General features: G+C 47.1%; 1 protein-coding gene across 1 annotated transcript; it reads left to right on the top strand.

The window, feature by feature from the left end:
• The first annotated feature begins 1,623 nt into the window (after positions 1 to 1,623).
• Fam83d (family with sequence similarity 83 member D) lies at positions 1,624 to 22,784 on the top strand. The gene is made up of 4 exons (XM_050151346.1): positions 1,624 to 2,107; positions 14,445 to 14,612; positions 19,202 to 19,326; positions 21,321 to 22,784. Exons 1-4 carry the CDS (start codon positions 1,634 to 1,636, stop codon positions 22,306 to 22,308), a joined length of 1,755 nt encoding a protein of 584 aa, XP_050007303.1. The 5' UTR covers positions 1,624 to 1,633; the 3' UTR covers positions 22,309 to 22,784.
• The last annotated feature ends 731 nt before the right edge of the window (positions 22,785 to 23,515 follow it).

The raw sequence follows: 23,515 nt of genomic DNA, 5'->3' as shown, positions 1-23,515 counted from the left end.
GTGGCCTGGTGATAGCCTCCCCTTCCCCAGGGCACAGAAAAGCCAGGGTCACATGGCCAGAGGACAACTCCACTGAAGTGACCCACCACTTTCCTAGTAAACCCTTTGGCCTCTCCTCCACAGGAGTCCCTTGTTGGCCAGAGGGCCTGCTTCTTGTGGGCACTTTCAAGTGCCACTGTGCGGGGCCTGGCTCTGCACACCCAGGAAAAGTCTGCAGACCTCCAGCCCTCCGCAATAACTCACCAGACCAGAAGCCACTGATGTACAGAGAACACTTAAGGAAAAAAAATGTATTTTATGTGAAAAAAGTTAAAACTCTGTATACTGTATCAGCAGCTTTGTGTAAAAATGGCAATCAAAAGAGTCTAATATATTTAAAACTTTTTTTAAAAAAAAATTCTCATGGATCTTTGATATTGTATTGAAGTAGCGCCATGCCTCCAAGATGGAGTCTGACCATATCCCCAAGGGGCCTGTGCCCCTGGAGTTACTTCCAGCTGCCAAGGCCTGTGATGGAATTCGCTGTTATGGATTTTTAATTAAGATTATTAAATTCCTTTTAATAACACCTGTTGATCTGACTGTAGTTATTGCTCTACACTCGCCTGCATAGGACTGGCTTGAGTTCTACAAGAGGCCATGCCGGAGTGTGTGTGTGGGGCTCCCAGACCTGCCTGTACCCAGAAGGCTCTCCTGGAACCTCAAATGAGTGGCCTGGACTTGATGGCTTCAGTTTTCTGTTTTGTGCTCTACTCTTTCAAGCAAGTTCACGCAACAAGTGTGGTACCAAAGCCTCTGCCAGGGGTCACCCCAAGTTTCCTAGTATATAGATGCATACGTGTGTGCATATATGTGTATGTTCACAAGGTCTTACGTAGCTTGGGATGAGCTTGCATTTGGCATGCAGCACAAGATGGCTTTGAACTCCAGCTCCTCCTGCCCCAACCTCCCATGTGCTAGGAGTGTGCCACTACCCCTGGTTTTGCGCCATTGGAAAAACACTTATTTATTTGTGCACCACGTATGCATACAGTATCCGTGGATACCAGAAAGGGCATCGGATCCGATGGAGCAATTACAGGCAGTTATGAGCCACCAAGTAAGATGAGAGTCAAACTCAAATCTTCCAGAAGTGCTCTTAGCTGTCGAACCATCTCTTCAGTCTCCGTTTTTGTTTTTTTTTTTGTTTTTTGTTTTTTGTTTTTTTTTTTTAATGAATAAATAGATGCAGGGTGGAATGGCAATATAGTTGACCACACCGAAGCATGTCCAGGAGCAAGTCCAAGTTTCTGGTCCCGGGCCTCCTATGGGGAAGCCGGCAGGGGGCGCGCTGGGACAGCTCCGGGCCCCGTCTCCTGCTGGGACCGTTCTAGGACCGCAAGGGCGGGGTAAGCTCCGATTTAAATTTCCCTCAGCCATCAAGCAGTGAGAGCAGGCAATGGGCGGGTCCGGCTTCAGAGAGAAGCCAATAGCAATAAGGGGGCGGGGTCTTCAAGTTGCCTAGAAGGCAGGCAGCCAATGGGAGATCCGGGGCGGGGCGCCGAGCCAATAGCGCGGGCTGGTTTGATTCAAAGGTGCCTATAAAAATCTCAGGCGACCGTCGCACTTCAGTGGACCCTCGCTGAGCGCTGCCATGGCTGCTCACTGTGAGCTGTTGGACGAGCTTCCCGCGGCCTGCCTGTCGCCGTGCGGACCGCCCAACCCCGCCGAGCTGTTTAGCGAGGCGCGGCGCCTGGCTCTCGAGCAGCTGCTGGCCGGTGGCCCCGAAGCCTGGGCCGCCTTCCTACGGCGCGAGCGGCTGGGCCGCTTCCTCAACGCCGATGAGGTGCGCGTGGTCCTGGGCGCCGCCGAGCGGCCGGGCGAGGACGGCGCGGCGGTGGCTGAGGACTCGTTCGGCTCCTCACACGACTGCTCGTCGGGCACCTACTTTCCCGAGCAGTCGGACCTGGAGCCGCCGGCCTTGGAGCTGGGCTGGCCCGCCTTCTACCGGGGCGCTTACCGCGGTGCCACGCGCGTCGAGGCGCATTTCCAGCCCCGCGGCGCTGGCGCGGGCGGCCCGTACGGCTGCAAGGATGCGCTGCGCCAGCAGCTGCGCTCCGCCCGAGAGGTGAGCGCCCCCTCCAACCCTCCCCGAGGTCCCCCACTCGCCTGCTTTGCAGCTCAACGCCGGACCCCCAGCCACCCTCGCGGGGAGTAGGGGAGGAACTTCGGCCTTCAGAAGCTGGAGTCGTTCATAGTTCTGAGCCCTAATATCCGTACCCCTGGATCAGGGCCCAGTTGCGACTGTTAGTTTAGACCAAAGTGGATTGCAGAATTCCCGGGACGTTAGCTGACAACTGGATTCCACTTTCAGGAGCTTCTTAAGACACGCATTACTAAAGAGTCGCTTTACCCAGAAGATCGTTCCCAGAGACCATTGAGAATCTGTTAGTGCCACTTAACTCCCACGCGTCTTAATGACGGATAAATTCTATCCCAGGCCTTTGACTTCTGACCCTTCTGTGAGTGAGTCTCCACATCCCTTCCCCCTATGTCTGGGGCTGTTCCCGGTAGCCTTAACCCAAATTGAAAATACTTCTACATAAGCTAAACCTCTCTTTACAGTCTTTTTTTTTTTTTTAATCTTAGCTAATGTCGACTACTGAGGGCCTGGTGGAGGTGGGGAGGAAAGAGTCTGGCCTGCCCCACTGAAGCCTCTGCAGTGGGATCAGGGAGGAAGATGGCTGCACTTGGGAGGGTGTGGCTATAAGTTTGCAGGCTGGCGAACACTGCTCAATTCACAGACTTTTTTTTTTTTTTTTTTTTTTTTTGCTGTGCCAGGAACATAGTAGGCAAAGCCCCAGACCATATCCAGACTTGGTAGGCCTGGTACCACTATATGTCAAGGTAAAGATCAGGTTGGAATTGCCAAGTCTAGGAGCAAACCTGTGTTCTGGATTTTTGTTGTTTTGTTTTGTTCTCGTTTTTCAAGACAAGGTCTTTAGCCCAGGCTTACCTGGAGCTCACTAAGTAGCCCAAAGCTGGCCTCAGTTCCAGGCAGTCCTCCTGCCTCAGCCTTCCTAGCTCTGAAGCCAATGTTCGGATCCTGTTTTTTTCACCTGACTGGTGGGGATGCAGTGATAGAGGGTAGGTGGGTGATCCAGTGCTTTGCTGTTTGGGGAGTGGTATGGCTGTGGCTAGATTAGTATCAAGCTTGTGGAGCTTTGAGTGGGCTGAGGATCTGTTTGAGCCTGAGAATGTTTTCCTTGTGGGTTCAGTACAAAACTTTTAAACTTTTGGAAGAGGTGTATTTGTGGGCCAAGTGTGCATGCCCGAAATTCTCCTCTGGGAGGAGAACTTGAGCTCCTGGGACACCTTGGAAAGGACAGACCTGGTCTCCGGGAAGGGCATTGATGTGGGTTGCTCTAATCTTTGCTCAGCTTGGGTGAAGGGACACCAGAGTTAGAGGTCAAAAGAAAAACTTGCCTTAAAAGGGATATGGCTGCAGCTGACAGTCCGTATCTTTCAGGCAATCTGGGAAACATTCCTGGTTAAGACCTGCTTTCCCCTCTACCTAGTTCCTTTTACACCCTCTCCTAGATTCTGTATTTGGAAGCTGGGTGGTGCTACTGAGAAAGGTGGTCTGTCACTTTAAATCCAATGAGCATTTTCAGTGTATATGCCGAATTTCATGTTTACACAGAACCTCCAGATTGTCACACTGCCAGGGCTGAGGCCACAGGGGAAGAGGTGTGGTCCATAACTTGTTCTTAGTTTGTGGGGGGATGGGGATATTGCTACAGGCAACGAGTAAGGAGCTAGAAGAAAATCTGGAATGGTGGTGACTTAGTCGGACCCAGAAGGAAGGGTAGAACTACCTGATGGAGAGGATAGGGACTAGACCCAAAGTGGAGAATGCTGATCGTATTGCTGTCCCTAGCAGTAAGTCTGGCTAGTAGAAGTGTAGGTTTCAGAGGGCTGAGGTTGCAAGGAGGCCAGAGATACCTTCGTAAGAGAAAAGAGCCTTCATTAAGGTAGGGTGGGCAGGAAGAGAGTCATAGGCAGACTTGTTTGAGATATGATGAGCTGGAATGGAAAAGTGAGAGAGGAAGGTATATGGACAGCGAGGGAGACTGGAGGTGTAGCCCAGCCATAGAGCGCTTGTCTTAGCATGCTTGAGGTCCTGGGTTCAAACACACAGAGTGGCCAAGGGGAGAAAATACAAATGAAGGAGGTTGATACCTCTGCCTCCCAGTTCTCAGAGATCAGCCTGCCTCTGCCTTGGAGTGCTGGGATTGAGGATGTGTGCCACCAAGCTGGCTGGGGCCGAGACCTCTTAGTCTGAGCAGGCAGTGATGCTACTGCACTGGAATACAGGAAGGAAAATAAGGGGGAGACTGAGCATTGTGGAAATGAGTTAGTTTTAATTTTAGGCGTCATGAATCTGAAGTTCAGAAACCATCTCTTTAAAAAAAAATTTAGTTGGCCTGGTGGTGGTGTTGTACACCCTTAATCTCAGCACTCAGGAGGCAGAGGCAGGTGGATCTCTTGAGTTTGATGTCATCCTGCTCTACAAAGGGAGTTCCAGGACAGCCAGGGCTATCACACAGAGAAACCCCATCTCACAGAAACCAAATAAATTAAAAAAAAAATCAAATAAAATTTTTAAAAAAAGAGAAAAGAAAAAAATCAGTCAATAAAAATTGTTTGCTCAGCTGGGCGTTGTGGCACACCCTTTTAATCTCAGCAGGCAGAGGCAGGCAGATCTCTCTGAGTTTGAGGGCAGTTTGATCCTACATTGTAAGCTCCAGGCCCACCAAAGCTACGTATCAAAAGCTTCCTCTTTGCCAGATAGTATTTCTAGTAATCTTGAAGTAGTTGTGACTATTCTGTCCACTTTACAGAAGATGACCTGAAGTATGGAGAGGCTAGGTCACCTCTAGGGAGTGATGGAGCCAGGACTCTGCCCAAGGCAGATTCCGACCCTATTAACTACTGTGTCCTGTCCCCAGGTGGATGGGTACACAGAGGGATTAGAGGGCTGATTTGCTGACTGTCTAATAAATGCTCCCACCTGTAAAGACGTGCATGGGTACCTGGGAGTGGCTGTGTCACTTTGGCCCTGTCCTTTGAAGTGCATTACCCGTGACAGGGAGGACTGATGGGGCATGTCTGGTGTTTTTGGGTGTCTGATCTGTTTGCCATCGTTAGATGGCGGCTCTGATTGAGTCCTTTACCAGATTACCTCGCAGTCTTTCCAGTGGCCGAGGAGGCTGACTTGGGACAGGGCAGGCGCATCTAGGTCAGGTAGCTTGTCAGAGACTACTGTGAGGCAGGGCTGGGTTCAGGGCCTGAACTCTGCCTGGCTCCTAGGTCCACACAGTGCTTGCTTGCTTCGTTTTTCTTTTTGGAGATGGGGGTCTATGTAAGATGAGGCCAGCATTAAACTAACTGTCCTCCTGTCTCAGCTTCTTGAGGGCTTTGATGTGCCGCCATGCCACATACAGGACCCACATTTAATCTCTACCCTCCTCACCCTCCCTGCTTCCCAGTAGGCTGGAGTTTTTAAATAGTTTTCTGGATATTAGTGCTTTTAGTTCCCATTTGCATGTCTTACAAACAGGAAAGTTAATGACTCTAGCAAGAGCTGTCTGTTTTAGAAGGTGGGTGACTGGGACTGAGGAGTCGCTTCAGCAGGTGTAGATGCTGGCCTCCAGGCAGACAGCCTGACCTCCAACTGTGAGCAGTGACACATATAAATAAATGAATGAATGAATGAATGAATGAATGAATAAATGTTTGTTTTAGTTGTAAAAAAAAGAAGACTGTGTTGGCCTGTTTTAAGGGGAGGAAGAATCAGAGTAGCAGAGACCAAATGGGGGAGGTGGTTCATGACCTCAAGACAATGTAGGTCCCTAGTGTTTAGATTTTATAAATTTCTATGCATTTTACCTGTCTTGGGCAGGATACACCCAATCAAGTATTTCTAGTATCTGAATATAGAAATCTTGTGGGTGAATGAAGGAAATGTAAATTCTGTGTGGAGGGTCCCATGTAGTGAGCCCAGAGGTGGAGGCCAGGCTGCCCTGAACTGGGGTTGGATCTAGTTGCTTGCTCCCTGCAGCATTATTTGCCCTCAGTGAGGAGATCTGAGCGCCAGCCTGCATCCTCTGTGGTGGGTTGGGAGGAGCCTAGATGCCAGGTTCTATGATCGGCATACAGCATAGGATGGCAGGGGCACTCACCAAATGTCAGGACTATCTGTCTGACCACATAGACTCCCCTGGGCATCTGACACATAGTAGGTGCTCATTAATTTTTCTCTTTTGTTCATTTAGTCTCATGCTTTTTGGTGGAGGGGGATGGAGAGGTGGGAAGGTAAACTAAGTAATTTAGGTAATTCTTTCTGCCAACTAGTGGTTGACAGAGCTATGGTCTGGAAGTGTGCCCTGTTGGGCGTTTCTGATGTGCTTGTTCAGCTATCTCAGGGTGCTGTTTGTTCTTCGTCCCACCTCCCCGCCTTCTCCCCTACTCTACTCCCTCCTTTTGAGATGGTTTTGATGTGTGTCCCAATCTGGCCTTGGATTTGAGATCCTCCTGCCTCAGCCTCCCATGCAGTAATATCTGGTATCCAGAGATCCCGGCCTACAGATGGGAGTTCGTAGGCCACACTCACCCTCCCAGATGTCACAGCCATACTTGTTGTGCTTACCAGCTGCCATTCCTTCTATGCTTTTCTTCCAAAGAGGCCACTTTTGCGGTGACCACACCTTTGGGCATCCTTCTGATGACCAGAGCGTTAGTGGTGGCACTCTGCATCGTGGAAGAGTCCAGCAAGGAGGAATAGTAGCTGAGGAATCTGCTGGAGGCCCCTGGCACGTATGCGGATGTTCCGAAGGATTGAACTCTCCTGAGCTTGCTCAACCCTCCCCTGTGTTACGATAGAACCTGTGCTGTGGAATCAGTTCCTGTTCCAGATGCTTGGATCAGCCTGACAGGTTTTCTCAGCCTCTCCACTATTGGCGTTTGGAGTGGATGGTTTTTGACCTGGGGGCACTGTCCTGTTCACTGTTAGACACTGAGCATCCTGTCCCCACTTACTAGACAATAGTAGCATCCCTCTCTTCCCCATGACCTTCAAAACTTGTCTGCAGAAGGGACAGCAAGGAGTTACTGCTTAATAGTTGGAATTTCTGCTTTGCTGGCAAAAAGTTTAGAAACAGCAGCAATGGTTGAACAACATTGTGAACGTATTGAGTGCCACCATTAAACAATAGTTCCATAATTCCATATACACTATTCTTTCTGTCTGCCATTTCATTCGTTTATTTTTATTAATTTTGGGAAGGGTATTTGAGACAATGTCTCACTTTGTAGTCATGACTGGCCTGGAACTTGTCATGTAGACCAGACTGGTCTTGAACTCACAGAAATCCACTTACTTCTGCCTCCTGAATGTCACCATGCTTGACTTTATTCTTTTTATTAAACATCCATCCGTCAGGAAGAAAGCTACAGGATTATTCTCTGAGCCATTTATATATGGGTTTATTTCTCTCAGAAAAAGCAAAAGATCATACAAACAATATAGTGGCTATACTGGCCTTAAACAGCCTTGATGTGTGGGGTGGAGTGGTACATGCCTGTTATCCTAGCTCTGGAGGGCTGAGACAGCAGAATTGGAGGTTAGCCTGAGTATACAGTAGGACCTTGTCTTGAAAAAACAAGCAAAGGAGGTCCTGATGTCAATGATATCAGCCTCTAGAGAAGTTTCTGTTGTATTCTCCATTGACCTAATTGTTCCGCTTTTGTGTCTGTTCCCTAGAAACACTGGCTAAAACAGGAGTAGAGGTGTACTGATTGTTGTAGCTCTGGTCATGCCAAAGGCCCAGCATATCACATTGGGGAAGAAATTAGTATGTGTACACCATGGAGGACCCTGTAGCTTTCAAGACAAATGAGGGCAAGCTCTATACTCTGATTCAAAGTGTTTAGAGCTGCGTAGACCTATTTGTGTGCCGTTAACTACATGTGGTCATTTAAGTTTGTATAATTGAAGCTAAATTAAAAACTTAATTCTTCTGTCATCCCAGGTTCTCATGGACAGCACTGTCCAGAGCAGCATGTGTCGTTGTGCAGCCTTTTATCTGTGGATGGATTGAACACACAATGCTCTATATTCTTACATATACTTGTTTATATGAAAAAAATGGAAGAATAACCCAAAAACTAATAATTGGAGTTATTACCTTAATGGAGAGAGAAGGAAAGGAAAAACAGGGAGGGAACATGCCTTGTTTTATAGATTTCATTTTGGAACAGGAAAATGCTTTATACAGTTAAAAACTTAGAACTAGTTCCAGGACATGAACCAAAAAAGCTACAGAGAAACCCTGTCTCGAAAATGAAAAAAACAAAAAACAAAAAAACTTAGAACTGAGAAATAACCCCTCCTCACCCCACACCTTACCCCTACCCCCAAAAAAGAACAAGAACGATAACTGCATGGTTTTCCCACTGTTTCTCAGGCTGGAACAATAGTGCCAAGTGGAGTTGAGTGAAAAATTGGTTCCTGCCCTGCTGACCTCCAAGAGAGGCGCTGTGCCATGAGTACCACTCTCTGTAGACTCAAACCCACCACACTGGCAATCTGACACCAGCCTATAAATCCTGGGGAAACAGTAAATACTAAGTTTAACTTTTGCCGTGGAAATTGCATTCTCTTGTTTTTTCAACCCAGAAGATTATATCAAAGCAGTTTTTTCCAAAGAATGCATGTGTGTATCTTTCTGAGACAGGGTTTCTCTGTGTAGCCCTGGTTTTCCTGGAACTCCTGTAGAGATCAGGCTGGCCTTGAACTCAGAGATCTCCCTGCCTCTGCCTCTGCTGGGATTAAAGTGTGTACTACCACTGTGCTTCAAAGAATTTTTATTTTTAATCTCAATGAGCATTTTCAGTCCCATTAAAACATGTAGCAAGTTGTGACTCCTGCCTGTAATTAGCTAAAGCAGGAGCAAATTCAATTTGCGACTAGCCTGAGCTAATACCAAAACCTATCTCAAAACAAAACATGAAACCCAAAGGGGAAACAGTATGTTTGATATCTTTAGCAAGAGACTCTGTAGGTGATTGATGGTGATGTGCTTAGTTAGCATAGGGAATTCGGTGGCCAGGCTTCCAGGCTATCTAGGCTGACACACTGCTGAATGTATACAAGGCTTTGGCTGAATTCCAAACATTCTGTATGCCTGATCTGCCTTTATGACTCTTGGGTGGGAAGGGAGGGAAATTGAGGCACACAGGAAAGGGGTGATTGACATGTGCTTCCTGCGAGAATGAGAACAGGAATGACTGGCCATGAGTGGTCCCTTCAGGCTGTGTGTGTGCCTGGTCAGAGCCCTGAGCAGCCTGGATCAAGGGTGTGTGACAGTAGAGCAGGCTTTGTTTCAAGGACCCCGAACCTCAGGTGATATGTCTTGTCCAGGCATAATGGCAGAATCAGAATTAGTACTATGGGTAGCTGCCACTGAGGTTTTTCTGTGTGTGGGTTCTCTCATTGGCTGAATCACCACCAAAGGGCTTGAGATTTTATGCAAAGGTTATTTGCATATTCTAGAAGCCAGTACAACCTAACATGTACAGCATGCCTGATTCTGCAGAGTGGAATTCCAGGTTGGTTTTGCAGCACATTTACATGACAGCTGAGCTTCACATGGTCCCCTATTCAGTCTAGCTCTGGCTTTATCAGCAGAACTGCAGAAGAGAGAGGGTGCTTTCTCGGCATGCTGGGGAGTTGTGAACTTCCTTGACAGTCATCATGTTGTTTCAAGTTGTCCTTCGTGGTGGACTTGTGCCCATGTGGGATCCTCTACTGTCCCCCCCAACCCCCTAGAGTTACTTCAAGTTCTTAATAATTATGAGATCCCCACATTAGACTTGTCTGAAGCAGTGTTTAACTCAGCGTGCTTCTAATGGTAGGCTTTGGTGGCACACAGACTTGGGTTGACATTTCAGCCCTTGCACTGAACCCTTGAACCCATTATCTAGCCTTTCCAAGCCGGGGATGATGGTTAATAGGGCTTTGGAATCTCTATAGAGATCTTCTTGAGGTTTTGGGCTAAATGGCAGAGGCAGAGATTCCAGTTCTGCCTAATGAGTGGTGTCTGGGCTCTACACGTTTTCTGAGGCAGACACCTGTGATCTCTGTTCTTCAGACATGTGGGTGTTGGTGAAAATCAGCAGGGGGTTCTTCTAAGGAACTGATAGATAGGCTTGTGGTTGGTTACTCAAGCTGAAGATGGGGAGACTGGACACATGGGTGACCTTTCCAGATGTGACTTGAGGAAGCACAGGTAATGTGGAATCAGCATCCCTCTTCCCCAGCTTCTGGCCAGCTGGGTGTTTCCTCCATGGGTATCTGGAGTATAGGTGTGACCCTAAAATAGACTCTTGGAAATTACCACACTTCTAACTCTGAGAGAAGGGGCTGGGTCCATGCAACTCAGGCTTAGAGAAGGTGGTGCTTAGGGTGGCTGTGGGCACTTTGTGGGGGTGGGCTAGACACCCCCTAAAGGGAGATAGATTCAATGGCAGACGTCTGTACTGCCTTCCTAGTCCAGGTGTTCTGCCTGTGCTCAACAGTCTGCAGCATGAGCACTTAGGCCAAGGAGGCTGTGCATGACTGCCATTACCCGCAGATTTGAACCCACCGCCTGGCAATCTGACACCAGCCGATAAATCCTGGGGAAACAATACATGTTAATTAGTTTGACTTTTGCTGTGGAAATGTCCACTCTTCCAAGTGGATGTGTCCACCTGGAAAACAGGACTAGACTGGTGCAGTCTGTAAAGGACTGTCTCTTCTAAGAGGTGAGAAGCTGCAGGCCTGTTCCAGCTGTGTAGGACTTGGGTGTCTGAAGGCAGGGCTGGAGCGGGTAAGCAGAAGGGTCTGGGGAGGGCAGGCTTTGAAGGAGGGAGAGCCTTCCTGTTGAAGGCTGTCACAGGAGTGCTGGGCTCCTGCTAAGGCAAGTCTTCAAGGCTTCCTACTTTAGTAAGAAAGGAGGATGTGCTGGATGCTGGGAAAGAAAAGCATCTGTCGCCCTCAGATACCCTGAGTCAGACAGGCCTTCATATTTAGCCTGTGGGAAAGGTTAAGGCTTTAAAACCAAAGATGAACCAAATTGCAAATTACGACTCATTAGCTAACAAAAGTGTTGCTTGTACACCTGTTTTATTAATTGGGCAATCAGAACTGTTTGGCAGGCTTTGTGCTCTGGGCCCTGCTCCCATTCTGCCTCTGGTGGCCCTCTCCAACCCTGCCAGCTTGGCTGGGTTTCTAGTCCCTGTTTCAGTAGCCCCTAGGGTATGTTCATTGCCCATCACTCTGCATCATCTGGGTTCTCCTTTCCCATTTGACTAGGTTCTCACCCTGGGGACCAACCCATCACCTAGCTGTATATAGCTCACAGATGCTCCACTGACCTTCAGAGAGGCCAACAGGTCTGCCTAGTTTTCTCTTGCCTTTCTCCAGGATCTCTATTCCAATTCTTGCACCTTGGAGTCAAGTGCACTCTATGAAAATTTTACTGCTACCTTTGAGTCAGGCTCAAGGATCTCTCACCAGTTTGTATGTATTTCTGTGACCCTGTGCCCATTGCTGAGCTTTCGCATGGCTCCTTCTGCTCCCCTGTAGCCTCAGAGCTTCTGGCTGGGACTTTCCTTTCTCAGTCCCTAGTCCTGCAAAAGAGCTGCAGAAATTTGTTAGACTCAAAGATGCCCATCCCCCACTAGATTGCAGGCATAGAGGTTCCTGGTCCTGAGTTGGATGGAGGAAGTAGGTTCTGCGGCAGCATCTCTCCCTGTACCTGTCTCTTCTGGATTCATCTTTCTCTCTGTTCTGCCTATGAAGGCAGTGTGGGCTAAGAAGGACTGACATGGATTCCATAGCCTTCTACTATCCCTCTTTGTCAGTCACGTTCCATGGCTCCCTTTCCTGCATACTGTACATTCCAGCTGCACTGGTATGCACCCTGTCCTTCCCATCCTCTTCTGTCATCACGTGTTTTCCTGTCCGACAGCCCTTCACTTCTCCAATGGCCTCTTGTCCCAGGCAGGCCTTGAACATGGGATCTTCCTGCCTCAACTTTCCAAGGAGTTGAGATTACAGATCTGTGCAGCCAGGCCTGGCTCCGTTTCTTGTTCTTGTCTGTGGTTCAGCTCAGATATTACCTCTTCCAGGAAGCCTCCCTCCTCTCTGTGTGTCTATAGGTGCCTGCCCTCACATAGGAACTGACTTACTGCTCCCTACAGATTACGGACACATCATTTTGCTTTCCTCACCCCATATTCTGTCAGCCCTGTGTAGCCATCTCTGTGCCCAGGTAGGGTCAGCCTGCAGTGGACTCGGACACCAGCTGCCTCACTGAGCTAAGCCCATTCCACACTTCCACTCATTTAACCATCCCAGAAGTCCTGTCAGTCTTGCTCTTGTTATCCAAACCTTCCAGAGGGCAAGGACACTGCGGCTGAGAGAGATTAAGCACCAAGTGGCCATGCTGAGCTCTGTGTCCTGGCTTTTACCTTAAACCCTGCTACAGGCCCCAAATGAACAGGTTGGGCACAATTCTCACAACAACATATAAAAACCATCAGAGCCAATAAGCTTCTGAAGATGCTACCAGTTCTAAAATGCTTCTTGTTTTGTTCCCCTCACTGTTGAGGTTTTATGAAGGTCAGGCAGGGAGTGAGATGAAGGCAGCCAGAGAGACACTTGGTCATCCCAGGTGGCACTTGCTTCTGGGAACTGGCATTTCAGGGTCATTCATCTGAGCAACTGGAACCCTGGCATGTTAGAAAGGTAGCAACAGTGCCCATTTGTCTCTGCATTTCTCTCTCTCTCTTAGTTTTTTCCTAAGATAGGCTTTCACTTTGTCTAGGCTGACCTCAGCCTCCTGAGCTTGGATTATATGCTTGTGCCCCCATTCCTGGCTTCTGTGTTTCTTTTTAACCCTACAAATACTTAAGGGGTAAAGCCTGCCAGTTACCCACTGTGGCTAGATCTCCACCATGGAGATGAATGCATTCCATTTGAGGGCCTCTGCGGCAGAAGAAGGAAGGGGAGGTGAGATTTAAAAGTAATCATAGTGCTCAGCCAAAGGGTTAATGTGATTCAGAGACAAGGGATTTTTACTGTTGAAGCTGGGAGATGAAGAAGCCTGACCACTCCCGATTGCAAAATAGCTCCCAGATGCTGGCTTCCTGACTTGCTTTGTAGGGACTTGTTCTAAGCCTAGATGTTTTTACAACCTTGCCTCCCTGCCAGGAGTTTCTGCAGGCCCTTGAAATAGCAGCCTCTGTAAATGAGGGAGGGAAGCCAGGGACCACCAAAATCTCCCTTGTGATGGCTGTCAAGGTAGCTGCAGCCCACACTGGTAACATGGGCAGTTGAGCAGACACCAGGGGTCTCTTGGACCCTGCCCTCGTGCAGTTTTTTAGGTTTTAGAGCAGGCCTGTTTTGTAGCCTGGGAAGCAGACATCCAAAACAGTGGACACATGGGTGAGCATTGGCTCTTAGCTGTGGTCTGAGCTGGCTGTAAAAAAATCAGTTCTTAACAAGGGCACACATATCGGGGGGAAAATAAAGAACAGAGCTGAGCCAAAGGTCAGAATCTTCAGGAAATATTTCCATTCTTGTCCTGATTGGTGGGGAGTGTGCGGTGTTGGAAACAGAAGATGGGGTGGAGGTGCTGTAAGCTTTGTTTGATCATTTCAAGAAATGAATTGGTAATGAAATGGAGTCTTTCTAAAACAAGGTAAAAGTACTCAGACCATGATCCAAAATCAGACCATAGAAAAAAAAAGTGGACTTGAATATTAATAGTCAAAAAGGGCTTTCTAGAGAATCCGAGGTGACTTTTTCTTCTTTGCATTTATTTATTTGTGTGTGGGTACACATGTGGTATGGCATACTTGTGGAGATCAGACGACAGCTTGCAGGAGCTGGTTTTCTCCTCGTACCAAGTGAGTTCTGGGTATTGAATACAGGTCATCTGGTTTGGTAACGTGTGCCTTTGCTAGCTGAATCATCTTGCCAGCCCCAAGATTTTATTTATCAACTGTATAGCTATAGAATCTGAAGCCTGACCGGGAAAGCAGTGTGATTCAGATCCCAGTGTACTGGTCTAAGAACCTAGACAACTTGCCAGTCCAAATTGATCCTGGAAGGTGGGGTTTAGTGATGGCACAGAACTTAAGTGAGAAGTTTGCCAGTGTAGACTAGGTTGACTGGGGGACACTAGGGAGTGTCAGCTGGCTGGGCCAAGCAAAGATTTGTGAGATATGGGTGCCTGGATGTCTTTGGGGTGGAAAAGAGCTGATGCTGAGGGGAGGCCCACACTGCTGAAGAATAGAGTGTGTGTGAGGATGGTGTTTGAGTTCCTTACGTCTCTTCCTGCCTCATCTCATAGGTGATTGCTGTGGTAATGGATGTTTTCTCAGACATCGACATCTTCAGAGACCTACAGGAGATTTGTAGGAAACGGGGTGTGGCTGTGTACATCCTTCTGGACCAGGCTCTGCTCTCCCATTTTTTGGACATGTGCATGGATCTGAAAGTTCATCCTGAGCAGGAAAAGGTTTGTGAGACACCATTTCCCGTTTTTTCCTCTGTCAGCAATGTGACAGAGTGCCCGTGGTCTACAGTGTGGTGGTGGTGGTGGTGGGCTCACTGACACCTGAGGAAACTGAAGTCTCAGAAAATGAACACCAGCCAGCCGTGACCTTGCAGTTCCATTCCTCAGTAACTACCCAAGAGGAGAGAAACACACAGAGCGACATGTCTGTTCATAGATGCTGGGAGTTTCATTAGCTAATAAGTGGCTAAACAACACGCTAGCTCTTCAAAACAATAGAACAGTATTCACCCTTCAAAAGTATTGAAGTGCTGACACATGCTACTGCATGGGTGAACCTGAAAACAAAATAGTAAGTGTAGGAAGTCATACTGAAATGATCATAAACAGTATGATCCCATGTATACGAGGGCCAGAACAGGGTCATCTGTAGAGAGAGAAAGGTAGATTAACATCAAGTTTGGGGGCATGTGATAGAGGGCTGGGTAGGTTTGTAGCTAAAGGGGTACAGGTAATGAGAAAGTTCTACAACTGTGGAAATGGTTTTGTGTATCCATAAAAGTGTAGATTTGCACACTAAGCAGGTGAATTTTGTGATGCATGAATTACATCTCCATTAAGCCATTGTAAAAAAAAAAAAAAAGGCAAAATTGCTCTCAGGTTTCCCAGCAGTGAGCACAGACCAGCTGTAGCCAAGCCAGTGCTTGGAGACTGCTGCCACCTGCCACCATGGCTCCAGGTGGCTCCACTTTTAGCCACAGAGACTGTCTTAGAGCTCTCCTTCTGTGCCTGGCACTGCTCACTGCTCTGACAGATGTGACAGCGCTCACACTCATGGTGGCCCTGTCAGGTTGTGGTCCTGATTGTGGATCAGGAAATGGTGAGATCAAGAGACCAGGAGTCCACAGCTACAACATGGCCCAGGCTTTGACTCAGTCTGCCTTCCTCTCACCCCATTTGTGCAGTCGCTGTCACCCACTGCTGCTCACGGCAGAACTAGGTTTTATGTCCTTTTCTCTGGGCATGAGAATAATTCAGTATCTCGATATAAGGCCTCGACCCTGGCCTAGTCTCTTTGGGAATGCGGTAAGAGAGGCATTTGTTATAGAATTCATGTTCTAAAGAATGGAGCAACTTGGGAAGGTCAGCACATTACTCATCATCATGCTGCCAGGCAACTTCCTGGCACAAGGAATGCAGCATTCAGCAGAGAAGTCAGCCTTTGCCCCTCTAGGCCTCTGTGAGAAGCCCTGACTTAGTGCCTTGTAAACAGACAGACAGGTTTTTACAAAGTTTCATCTCTTTAGCATTCCTCCAGAGCGCCTGCTGACTGCTTTTCCTAATAAGCAAACCAAGGTTTGCTGAATAAGGTCATTACGAGCTTGTCATTTGTACCACAGGGCAGTTCATGATACAGGTAGGTTTGGGCTCTGAGACTCAAATGGGGCAGCCGTGTGACTCAGCAGTCAGCTGGAATATAAGTCCAGGGGGCCAATAAGATGCCGGTCGGGCCCGGTAAAGAGCACTGCCGTCTATCCAGGTATTTAGGCCACAGCTGCTCTTGTGGAAGGGGCCAGGGTATAATTTCAAGGTGCTCCTGGGTAATTAGGCCGAGTCTCAGCTGCAGAACAATGACAGAACTGTCCCAGCTGTGACAAAGCCATTTGCTCTGCTTCATCAACAAGGCAGAAACCCAGGAGTGATTGCTGACTTTGTTGGCGGCTGCCTTCATGGTGGTCCAGAGCCTCTGCAGGAAGTTTAAAGACAGTTTGTCTTTATAGTAGGTTATCTCCTTCCTAGGTAGGCACCAGCTTCTCTCCTAGGCTTTTCTGTGTTGTGGGTCTATGCCTGTCTCAGAGGCTCCTCCTACCCTGGGCTCTGATTGGTTCAGTATTTTGAGTCACTCTGTCTACAAGAATCTGGCTGCATATTCATGGACAGGTGTGCAGAAGTGCTGTGTCCATAATTACAGGCTTCCACGACATTCAGTTATGTTAAAGGATAGGATACAGCCATCTCTAGCCCTACAGGTAGGCTGTGTTTATGCTCACTGTGTGTTGACTTACCTACTCCATCCAGCCAATATCATGTGCTCATCTGTGAAATATTCCAGTTTTTAAAGAAAAATTTTACCTTGAAATTAAGATTTATGAATGGTTATAGAGATGGATACCTGAGTTTGGGTCCCAACATGCATGCCTCATAAGCACATGTAATTCTAACTCTAGGGTATCTGACACACTCATGTGGACATACTCACACATAGATACTCATAATTTAAAATCTTTTAAAAATCATCTTTTTAAAGATTTAAGAAACTGCAGCAGTAATATAAGGAATTTCTGAATGTTCTGCATCCAAATTTTTCAATTATTGTTATTATCTCATTGTCCTCAGTGGGCAGTGGTGGTGGCGCACGCCTTTAATTCCAGCATGTGGGAGGCAGAGGCAGGCGGATCTCTAAGTTCAGGGCCAGCCTGGCCTACCGAGTGAGTTCCAAGACAGCCAGGACTACACAAAGAAACCCTCTCTTAAGCCCCCAGCCCCCCTAAAAGTCAGTTAGATTTAGCACCATCTTATCTCTGCACCTTCTGAATCTCAGCTTTGTTTCACTACTGCCCCTTCTGTAGCCCAGGATCCAGTCCAGCACCCACTAGTGCACCCACTAGTGACGTCTCCCTGGCTCTTAACCTCCACCTTTGTGGTTTGACATCGGACACTCGTGGAGAACACTAGCCATTGTTCTGTAAATTTGTATTTATCCTATTACTCCCTGTGGTTCAGTTCCTATGAATTTTGATAAAAATACAAAAGACATGATTGTATGTCCAGGCATTAGGTTTTAATTTTAATGTCTTATTTGGCAATAATGGCAGAATCGCAGAGCCGCAGACAGCACAGGGAGGACCATGTATGTCTTACCTGGCTTCCCAGTCATTTGTTTGTTGCACTGTATGACAGTCCGGAGCTGGAGCCTGGAAGTCGTGTTGGTGTACCTGTGCCCTTTGTTGCCCATGCGCATGAAGGTAGAACTGCTGGAGCGCACCTTTAATCACAGAGACAGTGGATCCGAGAGTCTGAGGCCAGCCAGGGCTTCATAGACAGATCTTGTCAAGAAGGAAGGAAAATTGCTCTGCCCCCACAGAGATCACCCTCATACTTCACCTCAGAGGTCATGTCACTCCTGTCTGTTATTCTGTCACATCCTGCAGTGTGTGTCTTTCTGAGATTGGCTTTTAGCCCTTGCGTGGCTCAGTGTTTTTGAGCACCATGTAAGTTACATGTTTCAAAAGCTTGCTCTTTTTAATGTGTTTGTTTTATTGTTGAGTGTCCAGGTGTGGTTGTGTCATAGTCTACTCTAACTGTTAGGAACGGAGTTGCTGTGGCTGCTCATGCTGAGACTCGGCAGACATGGGTCTCCCTCCTCTGCTTCATGTGGTGTCTTGCTTAGGATTTCAGTCATCAGTTACTTTTTTCACTAGTTTTTGAGGGCAAGAAGTACACCTCGCACCTCTGCTGTTTAGTGAGGTGCATGGGAGTGGGTCTCTGTTTCTATAGAATAAAAAAGATTCAAATGATTCTAAACATTTACTTAAAATGTAAAATTTATTATTATCATCGTGTGTGATGTGTGTGCAATGCACATGATGTCAGAGGACAACTTTGTGTGTCAGGTCTCTCCTTCTATCTTTATGTGGGTTCCAGGGATTGAACTTAGCCTGTCAAGGTTACATGACAAGCACTTTAAGATTTATAGTGATATACAACTTCTATTCTGCTCAAGATTGTCTTCATATTTTGCATGCCGTTATGTATGCATTGTATGTGTCATCTCTATGGGAATAATTGTGCATCCATGAGTTCATAGTGTACCTTTTTGGTTACTGTGTACGTGTAAGAGATGTGAACTGGCTGATTAATCCCCACATGGTGTATTAGAGATTTGACCTGATTACAGCTTGAAGCCCCTTCCAATGTGGAAGTAAGTGAAGTAGGCTATTATTCCTTATTGATGCAGTGAGACAAAGAAATAGGAGAAGTGCCAGCTTAGTTTTCAATCCTTACCAAATGTTATTCATTACTAACATATGTTCTTTGATTATTTTATCTCCCCTGCTTTTGTTTCATAATCATTACTTGGATTCTATTGGTTTCTTCCAAAAAGCAAATGTTCTTTATAGTACATGCACACATGAGCTAAGGATCTCTAAATATCAGCCAAGTGTGGTGGTGCAGGCCTTTAATCCCAGCACTTGGGATTGCATGTCCAAGGCCAGCCTGGATGATAAAAGACCTCTTCTCTACATAGGAAAAGATGGGCTAGATGCAGAAGTAACATTACTTGAGCAGTGCCTGACTAGTGTATCATGTGTGCTGTCGCTCAGTGGTGACCCTATGCTAAGCTCCTGCAAACAGATGAGTTGGGGAGCAGGAAGCTCTGCCCGCTGGACAGTGTCACTGAGTTGGGGAGCAGGAAGCTCAGCCCGCTGGACAGTGTCACTGAGTTGGGAAGCAGGAAGCTCAGCCCGCTGGACAGTTTCACTGTGTTGGTCTCTGATTTTATTTTTTTCCTCCTACTCCCTGCCCCACAGCTGATGACAGTGCGGACTATTACAGGAAATATCTACTATGCAAGGTCAGGAACAAAGGTTGTTGGGAAGGTTCATGAAAAGTTCACACTGATTGACGGCGTCCGGGTGGCCACAGGCTCTTACAGGTATGTTTTGAACAGTGCCTCACCAGTTAGTCCAGACCCTGTAGAGGAGTAAATGCTTGCTCCTGTCAACAAGAGCCCTTCTGATAGCACCCCCCCCCACTCTGTGTGTGTGTGTGTGTGTGTGTGTGTGTATGCGGGTGTGTGTGAGTTGGTTCATCATAGTCATCTTTTGTTGGATGTAGATGGGATAAGAGTCTCTTTCTTTTCCCTGTGGTCCACAAAACTAAGGTAAAAGTTAAACAAAACTTGAGACTCCACAGTTAGACTCCAGCATTCAAGTCTTGGCCTAGGCCTTTGGGGAAAAACTGGATGCTAATTGGCCTCAAATCCTGGTTTCCCGGGGACTTGGACCCCACCTACTGTACTTACTTGAAGGTAAGGACATTTCAGACTGAAGCTACTAATTTATACTTAACTGTAAGGTTGCTATAAGCCTTGTAATGAGTACTTTAGTCTAGAAAGCACTGGGCATATTCCAGGCCCACCTTGGAAAATCCCACTTTGCCAGTAGCATCTTTGGGTGGAGAGCAGGAAGATGAATGAAGGGTTGAGGTAACAGCTGGCAATGCTAATCTCTGGAAGTTTACCATTCTTACTCACACCGTGGCATGCTGAGTGCTTGGCTATCTCTCTGTTGCATTGTCCAATGGTACGTGCCGGTACAGAGTTTGGAAAAACAAAACAAAACCCAGTTTTGTAGAGTGTGCATCCTTGGTGGATTTGTGCCAGCCATGGTTTTGTGGCAGGTGAGGTAGTAGCTCTGGGTGCCCTTCCTTTTCACACAGTAGCTCCATTGTTCAGAACCGCGCACAACATGCTCTTGAGACTTCCTTCTGTGAGACACTTGTAAATACCAAGGGGACTTACACATTCCCCAAAGTGGATTTAATTCATACCAATGAAACTTGACTGAATGGTTTTTGGCTGTTTGAAAACCTATAAACATAAAAACTTCCCTCTACACATGCACTGTCCTACCTACCACCCATGACAGTGATACTCCCGTGTGTTGGGACACGCTATAGCCCTAAGGTTAGGTAGCTTCTTTGATTCTCTTACCCCATCATGGGTATTCCAAAGACTCCTGGTCTCCGAAGCAGTTATCAGGCAACGTGTATATTAGTCATGGTTCTTAGTTGCAAGAAATAGTTGAAACTGAGTTTCAGGATCTCCCATTTAGTGCTGCTTGCTTTTGGCTCAATGTAAGGAGGCTAACTCAGAGTGCAAAGTGAGACAGCAGCCTGCAGACAATGCTAGGGTGAGAAGGTGCAGCTGACTGTAGCTCCCCTCGGCCTTGGGGGATGTTTATTAGAACACTGTCCCTGACTTCTGCCTTGCTCTTTATTCTTTGATACCCTCTTCCTTTGAAGGCAGAGACCCTTGCTTACTGACCCAAACTGCAGCAGTTGTTTCCCAAAGGGAAAGACTCCTGAAGCAGGGACACACATCTCTGAAAACCCGTTTGGCCCTTGAGGAGTCACAGATGCACTTTGGATGAATTCCAGGGATCAGACATTGGCCGTTCTGGACCACACTGAGACTAGAGTGTGTGCATGAAAGGTTTTGTGGGTAGAGACAAGTATAGGTTCTGTTTTCAGAAGAGGAGGAAGAGGTGCTGGACAGGGAAGAGCACCAAGCTAATCAGCTATAAAATGTGCTGAGCATTGGCGTGTTGGTGGAGTAGCCATCTCCACCTGAGAAACTGGAAAAAGTGCCACTAGCTTCCCATTTTTGCATCTCCTGCTGATTCTCTGCCCTTAAAAAAAGGCTGCTGGCCTAAATATTGTATACCTTTCTCCTAGGATAAAACAGCCTGAGGAGTGTGTGTGTGTGTGTGTGTGTGTGTGTGTGTGTGTGTGTGTGTTAAGCTATTAGCCTCCTTTGTTTTCGACACGCATATTTGTTCAGCACAGCCGCCACTCTTACATGACAGCTACTGAGAATAAGTAAACCGAGATCCCTTATCTTTACTGTTTGTGTTTTTAATCCTTCAGTTTTACATGGACCGATGGCAAATTAAATAGCAGTAACTTGGTAATTCTGTCCGGCCAAGTGGTTGAACATTTTGATCTGGAGTTCCGGATCCTGTACGCCCAGTCAAAGCCCATCAGCTCCAAACTCCTGTCCAACTTCCAGATCAGTGGCAGGTTTGACCATCTGGCTGACCGAAAGCCACAGTCGATGGAGCCCACACTGGGCAATCTGCTGCGCATGCGGCTGGCCAGACTCTCCAGTACTCCCAAGAAGACCAGCCTGGGCCCAGAAGTACCACCAGAAGATAGAGCCAAATCCAAACGCCATGACTCTGAGGCTTCTACCATCAGCGATGAAGACTATTTCTATAGCCACAAGGACCAACTCGAGGATAGCAAGGTGGTTGATGCTGCTACCCAAACAGAGCCAGAAGAGACAGCTGCAGTAAGCCTGAGTGAGGTGGGAACACAAACCAGTTCCAGCGTGGCGTGTGTTGGGATCCAAACCACAGTAGTCACGAGGGCAGCAAGCTCCCAGACCACAGTGTGGTCCAAGTCTACTACCACGCAGACTGAAGCTGATGAGAGCTTCTTTCCTCAGGGTGCCCATTCTAAAGAAGGGTCACCTGAATCCAGGATGTCTGTGTCGAGATCTTCTAGTCTGAGGTCATCCTCTTCTATGTCTTCCCAGGGCTCATTGGCCAGCTCTGTCAGCTCTCATATCTCCCTAACAGCCCCTGACCTCCACACTCCTGGATACCCCAAGTACTTGGGTCTGGGCAACCCCCACCTGGATCTGTGCCTGAGGGACTCATTCAGAAATTTGAGTAAAGAGCGGCAGGTTCACTTCACTGGCATCAGGTCCCGACTCAACCAGATGCTGACTGTGCTGTCCAGGAGAACCCTCTTCTCAGAACACTACCTCAGCTACGGTCCGGGAAGCTTTACTAGAGCGTCTATGAACGTGGTTTCTGTCAGGGACATAGCACTTTATCCCCCCTATCAGTGACTGCTATGTTCAGCCAGCCCTCTCCAGGCCAGCAGGACTACCTGCTCCATCAAGTTCCACATTCCCCAGCCATCCTCTTACACCTCTGGGTTTAAGTCTAGACATTGATATTTTTATTTGTGTTCTGTAGAAGCCACCTGTTGGTTTAAACACTATGCATACTTTTTTTTTCTTTTTGCACTATTATAATATTATATCTCAACACTATATATGTGTTTTAAGGTTGATCGTGTGTGTGTGTGTGTGTGTGTGTGTGTGTATGTGTATGTGTGTGTTGTACTCACATGCCTTTAGTGTTTTGAATCACCACTTTTTAGGATCAGAATCATATTTAAAAGTTAAACAATATTGTTTCTTAACTGACGTTTTCTTGAATAACTGTGTTCTTAGCATTAAATAAGTTTAGACAACTTTTTGTTGGCCTGTGTTTGATTTTTCTTTCTGGCAACCTTTTCTTTATCTTTAAGGGTATGTCATAAATAAATGTACCATATAAGTATTTGTGTGATTTGTTTCTGTTTTGTTGTTGTTGTTTGTTTGATTTTTAAAGATTTATTTATTATGTATATAGGGGTTTTGCCTGCATATATCTGTGTGAGAATGCCAGATCCCCTGGAACTGGAGTTACAGACAGTTGTGAGCTGCCATGTGGGTGCTGGGAATTGAACCTGGGTCCTTTGGAAAAGCAGCCAGTGCTTTTGCCATTTCTCCAACCCCTCTTTTATTTATTTACTTATTTATGTTTTTGAACAGTCTTGGGTAAAGAAGTAAATGATACAGATTGTAAAGGGGACAATATATTCATTAAGAATTAAAAGACAGGGTGATAGTGCACACCTTTAATCCCAACTCTTGGGAGGCAGAGGCATGTGGATCTCTGTGTTCCAGGCCAGCCAGGGATAAACAGGGATATACAGAGAAACCCTATCTTGAGAAAAGAAAAAGAGAGAGAGAGAGAGAGGAAAGCTTAGTGTAATGGCATATGCCTCTGATCCAAGCACTTAAGCCAAGACAGAAGGGTTTGAGTTTGAAGCCAGCCTGATCTGTTCAGGGAGACACTGTCTGGAAAACAAAACATGAAAAATTTAAGACTTTGAGTTGGTATTGGGGTCAAACCATCCTTGATATGGTGAACACCGACATTACTAACATTACTCTGCACCTGAGGAGTCTTGCCAGCATAGCAGGCCTTTGTGTGTGTGTCTCT

This window comes from Alexandromys fortis, unplaced genomic scaffold (genome assembly GCF_014885135.2).
Source record: "Alexandromys fortis isolate MF-2015 unplaced genomic scaffold, M_Fortis_MF-2015_v1.1 scaffold_27, whole genome shotgun sequence".
Classification (NCBI taxonomy): Eukaryota; Metazoa; Chordata; class Mammalia; order Rodentia; family Cricetidae; genus Alexandromys; species Alexandromys fortis.
Note: the sequence above shows the minus strand (reverse complement) of the source record. Positions and strands in the feature narration are given on the sequence as shown.

Excerpts from the sequence above, each read along its gene's own strand:
- Fam83d (XM_050151346.1), top strand. The coding sequence starts at position 1,634 with ATGGCTGCTCACTGTGAGCTGTTGGACGAGCTTCCCGCGGCCTGCCTG. Across the intron at positions 14,613-19,201 it reads TTCATCCTGAGCAGGAAAAG|CTGATGACAGTGCGGACTAT; the intron begins GTTTGTGAGACA and ends CCTGCCCCACAG. Across the intron at positions 19,327-21,320 it reads GTGGCCACAGGCTCTTACAG|TTTTACATGGACCGATGGCA; the intron begins GTATGTTTTGAA and ends TTAATCCTTCAG.